We start from the raw sequence: 13,501 nt of genomic DNA, 5'->3' as shown, positions 1-13,501 counted from the left end.
ACTTTCTTCCTCAGGAAGAATTCAGCTGTGAGAGCACCTATTCCAGGGAGGCACTGCCTATCCCTACCCCCTGCCTCACTGGACCAAGTTCATCTCTTCTTTGCTCCCATAATATTTCTTCACTTACCTCTTTCACTTAGCACATCATTTACTCATTTACCTATTTACTAACTGCCCCTCCCAAAGAGCCTTTGGGCCCCCAAAGCCCGAAACTATGACTTGTCTTTGTATCCACAGTGTCTGCATATGTTATCTATTCAAATAACCCAGCAAGATGGAGCAGTGTGGTGAGGAAGTACAAGGTATGAAAGGATATAATGAAACTGCAGTTTGGGGAGAAGCATTAAAACAACTGGAACAAATTATCTGAGGGGAAAAAAAACGCACGTACCAGTATGAAAAAATCCCCAGGATATAGTAAACGAAAAGCACAAGGTACAAAACAATGTATACAGTATGCAATTTTTTCTTACTCTTAGAAAGAATAAGAAATAGGAATACATACTTATGTATTTATTGTAAAAAAGAAAAAAAACACTGAAGGCTAAACAAATTAATTTAAATGGTTATAAAAAGCCAAGAGAAACAGGAGGAACAAGATTTTTCTGTGTATAGCCTTTTGTATAGCTTTGACTTTTAAACCACTATTAACTATTCCAAAAAGAAATTTAAGAAAAATATTTAACATTTAAAAAAGCAAAATGTAAAAGGTCTATATGGCATTAGCACCTTCTAAGGAGAAAAAGAGATCAGAAAGAAATATCTTAAAATGTTGCCACAATGTTAATGGTGACTGTCTCTGGGTGGTGGGACTAGGAGTAGTATTTCAAATAAAATGTTTAACGTAGTTTTATGATCACTTCCAAGAATTCACACTCCCCTAATTTTAACCAGGAATACATTAGCATTTATACTGAAGAAATTTCATTTTAAATGTCAGGGTTCAAAATTCATTACACAACTCACTTCGATAAATGTGTTTTATGAAATCATAAACTAAAATGATTTTTTTTGATAACTCAAACAGTTCTAGCTGACTCTAAATTATGTAACTAAAGCTTACAAATCATGTAACTAAAGCTTACAAATTATGTAACTAAAGCTTGTTCAAAACTTTTATGCACTTAAATCACAAAAAAAGATTCAGACTTGACCTTTTAAATATGTATTAATTTTTAAATATCATAAAGTTAAAAATCCATTAGTCAAATATTAACAGCAGTCACATAATTCTTACACATTTTCTCTTCAACAAGGACTTATTATGCCTGTCAATGTAACACTCAAGGTTTTATTTAACTACTCATGTATCAGCATCTTTGACTATTAATGTTCATACTCTATATAGCTTATATTGAATTGGAAAATGTTTGTGAAAGCTCATCAAAAACTGTAAACAAGTGATACAGTTGACCTTGTCATTGATTTGACACCTTGACACTCCAGTTGTGTGTGGCTGGCATGCATAATGGAAAACATTCTGGATGGCACTAACTTAATGATAACAAACTTAACAGATAATAGATCAGTTGTATAATTAGTTCATAACAAAAGAAAGTGAATCAAATCTGATGGTTATTAAGTAAATGCTAAATGATTTTAAATGAATTTGACTTCCACAAAATATTCATGTAGCACTTTCAATAAAAGAACACAAAAGAACAAAAACAAGGGGAGAAACAAAAAAAAAAATCAAAGGTAGCTCTTATCACCAAAGTTACAAACTTTTTCAAAAATAATTACTAGTTTGTGTTGACTCTGCTGGCTACCATCACAACTCTAGTCATTAAAGACAAAAATGTTTTCCATTAACTGCCATGCCACACATTCTCTGAAAGAGATCAATTTTTCTAATATATTCCCAGACACCGAAGTCAAAGAAGCATTTGCTTCAATTTTACCGTGATGATCTGATGATCCAATATTTTGACTGGCTTCTACAAAATTCCAAAATTTCTCTTGACTGTCTTCTGCTAAAAACTCACTGAGAGAAAAGGGGGAAATATCAGAAATAAAACAACTTAATAAAATCTTCTAATATAAGCTCTATTACTAAGGGGAGTAAAAATCGATTTTTAAATTACCAAATGTCCAAAGCTTGGCTTTTATTTGATAATATATATTATACACGAACATGTATAACATATATTTTCTAATGATAAGCAAGTCTTATTAGCTTATTAGCTATTAATAATTAGCTTAGTAGTTTATTCACTGAATAGTTTGATAGGTATCCCTAAAGAAACCTAGAATAATAGAAACGTTGTAACAACAGGGAAGTCCCAATATAAAGAAAGGTTATGAAATCTCATTTGTGAAAATGCTGTCAGTAGTAGAAGCAGAATTAGGAATTGATAATTCTAGTACTAGTTCTGCTCACTCATTTTCTGAAATACCTTGCAAAGAACAAAATAATATGTTTTTGCCTAAGTTTCTCCCGAGGAAAACATGAACCCTAGAAAAATTTCTAGGAGACTAAAGGCAGCACGTCGCAATCTTTTTACATCCACAAATCCAAATTTTCAAAATCACCAAATATTAGTTTAAAGTTAGCACTGATTTAATAAAATCAGGTCTTAGAACTTAATGCCATCTTAATTTTTTCCCTGACTTTACACTACTGTACTGACCTAAAATAAAATGGCTATTCTACATTTCCCTGCATTCAAGAGCCTAAAATCCCTTAAAAGAAAATGCATGTACTAATTGAATGATTCATGTAAATCGGTAATCTTCTCCTCCAAGGCATACCAATGTAGTGGTGGTCTTTCCCTGTCTGAAAGCAAACTACAGATCTGGATCTCAGCTTACCTAGCCAAAGGAAGACTTTCCCATTACTTGTCAACACTGGGCTGTACAACTCTCACTCTACTCCACAGCTAGACACAGAAATATGGCAAAATAAGAAACATTTCCTGGTAATGCACAGCTTCTCTAAAAATAGGTTTCTGAAAATACCCATTATCATAATGTATTAAATTATTTAGTGCCTCCTTGAGTGTGGCATTTTCTAGGCTTTCGAGTAACTGACATAGACATCATACCAACCTTATAATAGCTTATAGTCTAAGAAAACAGGTACTAAAACAGATTGATTATGATATGCAAGTAAATGCTTTGTATTCTTTGTAAGAATACAAAATGAATCTTAGCTTAGATTCCTACAGAGGCCATATGCACATAAATATATACTTTTCATATAATTACAGGAAAACTTCTTAAACATACATTCTTTTTCACTCCACTGCATAAATAAGTCTTACAACATCTAAGTGTTAAACAGCCTTAAGAAAATTAATTACCAGATCCACTGAAGTAATCCAGGGAAGACAGGAACAATACAAGATATTATTAAAAGGAATGCTGCCATTTGTTTATAGTATGCTTAAGTTTGCTTGCTTTTTGTTTTAAATTGTTTTTTAACTTCTGATACCTGAGTAAAATATCGATAAAACTTCCACTGAGTAAAATATTGATAGTTTTACAGATGACATGATACGATGTCTGGGATTTGCTTTAAAATATTTTCGCGGGAGAAGGTAGGCGGGTGGTGGTGGTGACGGTTATTGGACTTGAGTTGACAATCACTAAAACTGGGTGACAGGTAGAGGGAGAGCACATTATATATACCATTCACTCCACTTATAAACTTATTAACTTTCTTAAGGGCACAGAGTTAGTAAATGAAAAGTCTGGAATTTACATTCCAATCTCAATCACTCAAATCTATCATGCTGCATTCTCAGGCCATTATAATATCTCAATAAATGATTGTATAAGCACTCAATAAATGATTGCTTCAACTTCAATAGTAGAACTTTATTTACACAATATTTCTGTTAGTAACTATAGCTGCTCAAAACATACTCAGAGCTCTACTTCAATTAAATATATATCACTTCATGGACAACCAGAAAGCTACAAACCCTTCATTAGCATCAGGTCCAACCTAAAAATACACACAGGGGACTTCCCTGGTGGCGCACTGGTTAAGAATCCGCATGTCGATGCAGGGGACACGGGTTCGATCCCTAGTCCGGGAAGATCCCACATGCCGCGGAGCAACTAAGCCCATGTGCCACAACTACTGAGCCTGCGCTCTAGGGCCCACAAGCCACAACTACTGAGCCCGCAAGCCACAACCACTGAAGCCCGTGCACCTAGAGCCCGTCTCCGCAACGAGAGAAGCCACTGCAATGAGGAGCCCACGCGGCACAACTAGAGAAAGGCTGCACACAGCAACAAAGACCCAACGCAGCCAAAAGTCAAATAAATAAAATAAATAAATTTATTAAAAATTTTAAAAATAAAAATACACACAAGAATAGTTTTAGTTCCTAAGGGCCAGAAGCAAGGAAGACAAAATGTCTGTATTAGCTACATGCCTCGATGTGTGGAAAAAGATTCTGTCCCTTCACCCTCCCCTCAATGGACAGTGCTGTGACCCACCATCAATGTCTGCCACGGACCCAGGAGGGAAGATAGTGGCCTCAGCCAGCTCTGGAGGTGAATATAGAGTAGTTTCAAAAAAGCACAGCAGTGTTTTTGAGTTGCCTACACGTCCCATTTCCTTGGCAAACTGTTTGCAAATAGCCACAGAAGAGAAGTAAAAATAATGAACCAAAATGGCAAATGGCCAGGATATCATGAAAAGGGGCTATGTTTGTTATGGGTAAGTTGCAGTGAAGGAAACAGTTTACAATACTCACTTCACAGAGATCAAAGAAACTGAAAAAAAATTGATCAACTAAGGCTGACAATTTTAGCATACTTTCTCAAAAGTCTGTAAGTATATGCCATAAGACTCTTCTAAGACAATATACAAACACCAAGAAATCTGTTAGTGTAAGTGAGAGTAATGGGATGTAATCCAGTGAAGAATGTTAAGCAGAATATCGTAAAACATCTGTTACGGTTAGTTGCACAAAATTATTTAGAAAGTGATAGTAAATCTCAATGACTTAGATTGACACCAGATAAATCATCCAAAATAAGATCAGCAGAAAGGAAGAAAAAATGTTCAGCTACAAGAGTCCTGGCTCAGGCGGTCCAGGACCTCACACGACCTTCAGACACTTCACTGTTACCACCACCAAGATCTAATAAAGCGCGGCCATTTGGGGGGCTCGACCTATTTATCAAATTAGTTATTGTGACATCACTATGAAATACATGCAGTGGAGTTTGGGGGTTTCTGGGGGTGAGATGGGGTTGTTGGAGTTTTGCGGGGGGAGGGGGTTTGCCATTTTATTGCTGAGGAAAGGGAGGCACAGAGAAGTGATGGGAGAAAGTTTGTTCAGCAGAAAGTCGGGTAGGCTCCTCAGCCAGTCAGACCGGCTCCCACACGTCCCACGTTCCCACTGGCCTCTCCTCAATACTGCACCAAACGAGGCTTTGCCTTAGAAGGCACAACTATCCGTACACACTGTCAACACAACAGACTCTCCATTCACATCTTCCCAGGGATCAAGGGGAAGATGTCAGCAGATACAATTAGACCACAAAGTTAACTGATGTAACACAACAGTTCAAATTTCCAGCTCTATCAAATTCTGAAATTTACCCAATGCTTACGGTTCACCTACCTAAATGTATGCTTTAGAAAGATTCTCTACAGGTCCTAGCTATATGTTATTTGAGATACAATAAAAATAAGTTTCCCTCTATAAACAAAAAACCGACTAAAAGAGAGGTATCTGGTTATATTTATATTACAAACACTAACTAAATTGTACACGGGTTATAATCTCCCAAGAAATCATTGACTATATTGCATTTTATCAATTTTAAGACACTGTCAATTCTTTTTTCCAAGTTTGGGAGATCTTTTTTTTTTTTTGGCCGCGCCACGTGGCATGCGGGATCTTAGTTCCCTGACCAGGGATCAAACCAGCACCCCCTGCATCGAAGGCACAGAGTCTTAACCACTGGATTGCCAGGAAAGTCCCTGGGAGATCTTCTTCATTGAGAAACTGAGATGTATGTTTTCTTTTTTTCCTAAAAACCTATGTGTGGTTTCTACGATCCGTCTACTAACTCCTTCTTAGGGTTCATTTGAGCTGTTGTCAAGTTTCCTTCAACTTTGATTTTCTTCTGTACTCCCCAGACCAGGGAATCTCTTCTAGTTTGAGAGATAACAGTGGGAAGCTTGATGTGATTTACTGCATATTTGCTATGCTCTAAATCCCTTCAAGGCCTAGGCCTTTGAAACTCATTTTCTGCACCAAGACCCTAGGAACAAAGCGGGACAGAAATGGCTATGTAGGGGATCAGGCAGACAGGCACGAATAATCTTCTAGAGTTTCCTGTAGCCCCAGATGGTACAGTCCCAGCAGAGGAGCACTAAGGTAGAGATGGGGTAGGAGACTGGGGTCCAGTATGCTCCAGGAATAGCAGGATGAAATGCTGCCCAAAGACACTGTCAATTTTAAGACGTACCATTGTTTTACGAAACACTGAGTGAAAGATGCCACCAATTTTAAGATAACATCTTGATTTGATTAAATGCATCCTGATTTTGGAGATGCTACAATCGGATAAAATGTGGCCACTTTCTCAGCTTCCCCCTGCACTCTCTTATTTTGGGGTCTCCTTCCAAGTTCTTGGGAGGGGCATGTCCTCTTCCCCCACCTTGCCAAGCTCTCTTCTCTTCCTTTTATTAAACACCTCTTAACACCTTCTTCAAATAAATAGAAAATTTCTTTTAAGTACAACTCTCTCTTCCCTTATTACCACATTTACACTTTTCCTGGAAGATAACATAATAATTTAACCAATTCAATATATTTGTCTAAAGAAATCCCTAAAGATCTCTATCATCAATTCAGTCCTAGCCTGCTGACAGATGGTCTGTGTTCTAACAGCCTGTGAGCAGCACACAAGCACAGTGCACACTGAAAGAAGCTCTTACTAAATGCATGTGATGAGAATCTCACTCCCTAAAAAGCTCCTGCATATTCACTAGCAGAGCCTACATTTTCACTCAAACATGTGCAAGAAAAAAGAAATGTCCTCTTACCTGGTCTCTAACAACAACGGAGTGGAAAACCACTTTGCTGTAAGAGAGGTTGTAATGGCTTTTGAGTCTGCCTTTACCGAGGAAAACAGCCATAGTCCCGTGAGTGCAGTCAGAAGGCCCATTTTACAGCAAAGCCCTAAAAAGGGAAAAAAAAAAAAGTTTCGCTGCAAGGCAATGTTTAAACCGGAATCTTAATAATTAGAGATACAAAGTAACATGACTATCACAGACATAAAAATGCTTCCGAAATGTAACAGCACCTACTATCTAGATAGTTCAGCAGATGTTTGCTGATGACTGACACACAACTAAAGGTGTGTCGTTCATTACACTCTCTCCTACAAAGGCTGCACTTCATCTCCTGGGTGCCTATACCACACAGAGATATAAAAGTCAGCTGGTGGCCCAGCAGGTTGCACACAATCATACTTTATGAAGCAGGAGAGTAAATAAAGCTGAGACAGATGAAAACACAAATGAAAGGTGTTACAGGTTGAACTGTATTCCCCCAAAAAGATAGAGTGAAGTCCTACCCCACCCCAGTACCTCAGAATGTGAACTTGCTTGGAAATACAGTCTTTACAGAGGTAATCATGTTAAAATGAGGTCACCAGGGTAGGCCCTGGTCCAATGACTGGTGTTATTAAAAGAAAGGGGCGGGGCGGAGGGGGGGAATGTGGGCAGAGAGACAGGCATGCAGAGGGAAGACTACATGAAGAGACACAGGGAGAATGCCTGGTAAAGACGGGGGCAGACATTGGAATTATACTGCAAGCCACGAACACCTAGGGCTACCAGAAGCTGGAAGAGGCAAAGAAAGATCCTCCTCTACAGATTTCAGAAGGAACATGGTCCTGTGACACCTTAATTCAGCACTTCTAGCCTCCAAAAATTTGTGAGACAATAAACTGCTGTTCTAAGCCACCCAGTTTGTGGTACTTTGTTATGGCAGCCTTAGGAAGCTAATAGGGTGGGTCTCGAATGTAAAATCAAATATAGGTTCTGGAATGAGGAAATGTAAGAACTCAACAGATCCCCATCTATAAAATCAGAAAGTTGGGGTCACTAGTGAATCAGCAGGGCCACAGAATGCAGGCCTCCTACAGTCCCAGCGGCAGCCTCACCAAGCATGCCGAGATCCTTGGCGTCCACATCATTTCAGGAAAGGTCTCCGGACCTTTGCAGACGTCTTTGATCTGTTTTTTCATCCCTGGAAGTCTGCCTAACAGAACCCTAATCAGACTTCCACTGTGATATAAATAGTCAGCATCCAAGTTCCCCCCATTTGAATGGGAACCCAAAGGGGACATGAATATGTGGGAAACACTAAACCAAACTGGTGCTTCTGAATGTTAAGGTCTGGTAAAGCTCACCCCAATTCCTCGCCGCCAGTTATAATATACACTGCTGGGGGAGACGGCCCATATACCGGAGCAACCAGTCAGTATCTTCCTTTTACAAAAAGCCTTATCATTTGTGCCAACATCCTGCTTCGTATGACACACAATACCTCTAAAGAACAACGGTCCGAAGCGAAATGAATTCTACCAAATAGAAAAGTTGCTTTTAAAAGAGTCTGAAGTTCAGGCACTGCCAGCTTCTTTGGAAACAAAAAAAAATTAATATGAACATCCCACTTATAAATAAACACTAAAAAAAATCAACATCGATAAAGACTAGGACTAACCAAACTAGATCTCTGACAATGAAACCTGCTGGCCGTGATTCCTGGCTTGGGGGTGGGGGGCGGGTTGCGGGAGAGGAGAGGTCGGAGACGATGCAGGCCCCTCTCGGAATGTAGCAAAAGTTACTGACATTTCCCGCAGAGCAGCAAGCGAGGACCCAAACTTTTACATACAATTTCAGCCCACTCAACTCCCTCCGACACTCTCCCCGGAGGCCCACGGACGGTGGCCTCGGAAACCTGCCCCTCATGACAGAACAAACATGGGTTAGCAAGAAGAAAAAGCCTTTAGAGTCAGGCGCCTGTGATCAATTCCTGAGTTTGCTACTTACTAGCAGTTTCACCCCAGGCATCTTACCTGATAGCTCGCTCGCCCTTAGTCTCCCACTCTCTAAAACAGGAATAACAGTATCTGCCGCAACATGCGCCACGAGGCGAACTGAGAAGGCAACATGAAAGTCACTTTGTAAAGTGTCAAGTACTACACCAGAACTAACTGCTCTAGTTAAAATATGTAAGGGAGAGAAACTAGAAACTGTCTTCTAAATTATAGAATAATAACTCATCGTTATTACAAGACCTCAAAAATATGCCTTGGAAATATATCCTCTGTGGCTAGGGAAAAAAAAATCAAAAAAATCCTCCCCCAAAGTCACGAAGTTTCTAAAGCGGAGACAGCGCATATGAACTATGTTCAAGCAGTATTAATGCTACAGCTATGTTCACCATTCTTCCTGAAGGGACCTAGACGTGTCATCCCGCAACAGTGGTGATTCCAGGTGAGAAATTAGATGCCGCGGCACAGTACTCCCAGGCCGAGGGCATGCACAGAGTGGGGAGGGGACACGGAGGGACAGAAGGCCCCAGGAAACACCCGCATTTACAGAGCAATTACTCCGGGCGAATCGCTCTGGACAGCGCCACTGCCAAGCGCTCTGCAAACGCGTTGCCCGGCCCTTCCACGCAAGGCCCCAGGAGACTGCAGTTCCCGAGCAGGGCAGCCTCGCCCACTTTGCCCACCAGAGCCAACAGCGCAGGGCCTGGCCAACAGCAGGCAGTCCATAAATACGCTGCATAACGCGTGAAACACTATCATCCCTACTTGAAAAATAAGAAAATGAAGCTCAGAGAGGCTAAGTAACTTGCCCGACTAATAAATAGCAATGTTTGGAACCCACATCTGCCTGTTTTCAAAAGTTCCACAATACCATGCTCTCTGCCCCGGTCCTCTGGCTTTAAGAAGGGGTAAGAATCCACACTATGTAGACCCAGACTGAGCAAAGGACTTTATTACAAGACCCAAGGCAAGTCCAGGGATTTTCTAGGGGCAGAGTCCTTGGGACCCAGGTGGCTGAGAGAGGCAGAGCTTCAACTTGAAACCAAGGGTGTGAGCCTGAAGTTGGGAGCAAACCAAACCAAGCAACCAGCCTGAACAGATCCATAACTTGGGCTGGCTCTGGGGACTGAATGTGAGCTCCTCGAGCGCAGGGAGTTTTGTCGGTCACAGTCACATGCCTAGCATAATGCCTGGAACACAGGAGGCACTCAAAACAAAATAAACACAGACTTTGTTCATTAAGGGATGAATGAAAGCCACTGGAAGGAAGGGATGTGACACCAAGAGCAAAGGCGCTACAAAAAGCCTAAGACTTAAGAAGGGTGAAAATGAAAACTCTACGTACCATGACTCACCCAGAGATCCCCCTGCCCTGTTTTAAAGAGACACAGAGTTTCTGGGGCACAGTACAGCATCAGTAGAGATGGGAAAGAGAGGAAAGCTACACATTAAAGAAGAGCTTTCCCACCCCCAGACCCCACATCCTTGACACCACAGGTAACACCAGAGGAAAAGGTTGTCCAGAGAAGTAGAAATAAGAACATCACTGAGTGGCCTTTTGTTTGAGGATGGCTTCATTCTACGAGATCCCTTATCACTCTGACCCTCTGACCTTAAAAGCAACCCTTAGAAGCTGTGAAATAACAGCTGTCAGAATCTGCAGCGTGGCACTGCATGATTACAGGCATCACGTTTCCAGCATGATGGATAAATTAAAAACAGTCTTTAATAGGTTCTACGCCCAAAAGATTCATCTGTAAGATCTAGTGTGTGGCCCGGTTTCTTTAGTTTAAAGACACTATCTCTTGCTCAGTTATCAAAAATATTTATCAAAATTATATTATGGCAAATGTTTTTCACTTTTGGAAAACAGAAGAGGCATAAAATTATAAATCATCATCAACTTTTTCTTTTTCCATTTTTAAACTGAAGAAAATAGCTAACAAACTCAAGAAAAACCTTGCAGGGTGCAAGTTAATAAGTAGCCATCTGAGTTTCAACATATATGATAACAGCGAGGAAAAATATCAGGAAGTACCCTTCTTGAGAAATAAATTTACTTCTGAAAAAATTAAACTTAATATACACTTATACCTATTAGCAAAACCCATTTGCTGTGAACCACACACATCCAATTTCGGATTAAAAGTAGATACTATACATCTAATATGAAAATGATCGCAAGCAACTGGACAAAAAGTCTAATAGGGTTTTCTCCATAGTTCAATTTATTCACCTCAAGTTAAATATGCACTGTGAAGATGCCCTACTACTGTACAAAGCAACGTTTATTTCCTTCAATAAAAATGAGTTTCAGCTAAGTTTAACAAAACAAGTCAAATGGAAAGGCTACAGTCAACCCAAATGTTGTGTTGTTGTCATGTAGCTATTTAAAATGTCTTCAAACATCACACAGTAAAGTTGGCTGGCCAAGTACACGATGAATGAATGTTTCCAATATAGTGTAACACAGTGAGGCATAAGACCCCAGGACTTTGAATGAACAAAATATGCTAGTTCTCAAATCGGGCAAGAAATGCAAAACGACCTAGAGATTCTGGCCAAGGAACACGAAGAGCTCACACCCATAACTTATTGGCGATGTACGCAGATCTTTCTCTTCTGGCAGGTCCCACACTAAAAGTGAAACCGGATCATCCAATTTTCAGCCACCAGATCCTCGTATTAAATGAAAACGGAACCAATATTCATCACCCGAATTCATTTTAGGGAAAAGAGAAATTTATAAAACGATCCACTCGTTCTCCAACCGGAGTCCTGCAAACTGCTGGTTCTAAGCCTACTTGGGGTCAGGCTTGGTCGAAATTCACGTTAGGGCACTTCCCCCACCTCCGTCTGCACTTGGGCACACGGGTCCCCAAACTCTTCAATGAAGGCTCAAAACGGCTAAACAGAGCCCGCGACCACCCTCGCAGAGACGGTATATGCGCCCAGAGGACACCGAGGGACAACTCGGGGGACTCGCAAAGACTACAGGATACAGGAGGGGAAACTGAGTCAGGGAAGAAACGGAAGCTCAAGGTGACCGGGACATAAGGTGGCCTCGCTCCCCAGACCCTCTCTCCGCCCGCGAGAACTCCCCACGCTCCCCCCCCAGGGGTACCTGTCACCGGCCACGCAGCGGCAGCACACGCGCCGCCCGCAGCCCCTTTCCAGTCCATGCCGGGGTCGCGCTTCGTCCGCGACGGCACCTGCGACAACGCCGGGGCAGGGCGGGGCAGCGGCGGGGCGGCAGCAGCTGCGCCAGTGAGCGGCCGACACGCGCCTCTCCCGCGGCTCCGCTCGCAAGCCGGCCTCGCAAAGATACAGCCCAGCCACCGACCGCCCTTTACTTCCGCTTCCTACTGGCTAGAGACGGAGGACTTCCGGCTACCGAGTCGCGGCCGGAACCGCCCAGAGCGCCTCTCGGCCGCCATCTTACATCCGATGAGGCCCCGCCTCTCGCCTTGCTCTGTGCAGTTCAGTGTGATTAGGCAGGCGTCGGTCTTCGAGGTCGTGGGGGCACGTACAGGGGGACAGCTGAGACCCAGAAGCTTTACCACATGGTGAAGCTGGGTTGGGGTTTCATACTTTTTTCTGTTTGGGGGAGCTTCAGAGTCTACTTCCTTAAACCCTTCTATTAAAATCACTGTTGCACAGTATAGGACAAAATGACTCACTGTTTCTGAGCACCTTAGACTTCATCTTAAACCGTAAATTTTGATAGCTTCCGTTCCAGGTGATAGGGACAGAGTAAAGGGACAAGGTAGGTGATTAAATAGTTAATCCCACTAGGGGATTGTAAGTAGAAGAAAGTATGGGAAACCCCTGTAAGTTAGTGATCCCTCAAGAAAGCAGGTTTAACCACAAAACCAAGCAGGCTTGCTTAGCAACAAAACCATGCAATAGAAGCACAAGACATGCCCCAAAACAAGAGAACAATGGTGGCATGAGACCCACATCCTGCCCAGTGAGCTCAGTAAGTTAATGACCCCTAGAACACATAAAAAACAATAATTTATGGAAAGGTAACATTTCACAATGAAAGATGCTCATTGTTCAGAGACCTGAAATAATTTTTCGATAGTGCCATGATAGTCCTAGCTTGACCATGTAGGGACAAGAAAACTCCCCTGCCCAACCTGGAGGAGGAGCTGATGATGGAAGCATGATGTCTACTCAAGAATGAGGAGGAAAGTGGTCTTTTCCCCCTCCCCACTTCTCCTTTGATTATAAAACTGTAGCCCACTAAGTTCTCAGGGAGCGACACCCTCTCGCCCGCGGGCTTGTAAGCCTCACAAACGTTGTATTCTAATAAATCACTTCTTATTCTAATAAATCACTTCTTATTCTAATAAATCACTTTGCCTCTCGCTGAATTCTTTCTGCATTGAGACGTAAAGGACTGGAACTCTTCGGAGCCCCCCCCAAAATGCCACCTAGCAGTTTCACAGGGAGCAGG

General features: G+C 41.6%; 1 protein-coding gene across 2 annotated transcripts in view; it reads right to left on the bottom strand.

Moving 5' to 3' along the window:
• Positions 1-12,394, bottom strand: part of UGGT1 (UDP-glucose glycoprotein glucosyltransferase 1) — a 117,487-nt gene extending 105,093 nt beyond the window's left edge. For both annotated transcript variants that reach the window (XM_068545328.1, XM_068545329.1), the window contains exons 1-3: positions 12,164-12,394; positions 7,019-7,154; positions 1,902-1,984 (exon numbers count right to left, since the gene is read on the bottom strand). In XM_068545328.1, coding sequence (XP_068401429.1) covers positions 1,902-1,984; positions 7,019-7,154; positions 12,164-12,221 — 277 coding nt within the window. In that variant the 5' untranslated portion in view covers positions 12,222-12,394. The remainder of the gene's footprint in view (positions 1-1,901; positions 1,985-7,018; positions 7,155-12,163) is intronic.
• Positions 12,395-13,501: the final 1,107 nt, after the last annotated feature.

The sequence above is a fragment of the Eschrichtius robustus genome, chromosome 5 (assembly GCF_028021215.1).
Source record: "Eschrichtius robustus isolate mEscRob2 chromosome 5, mEscRob2.pri, whole genome shotgun sequence".
Taxonomy (NCBI): Eukaryota; Metazoa; Chordata; class Mammalia; order Artiodactyla; family Eschrichtiidae; genus Eschrichtius; species Eschrichtius robustus.
This window is presented reverse-complemented; position numbering and strand designations above follow the sequence as displayed.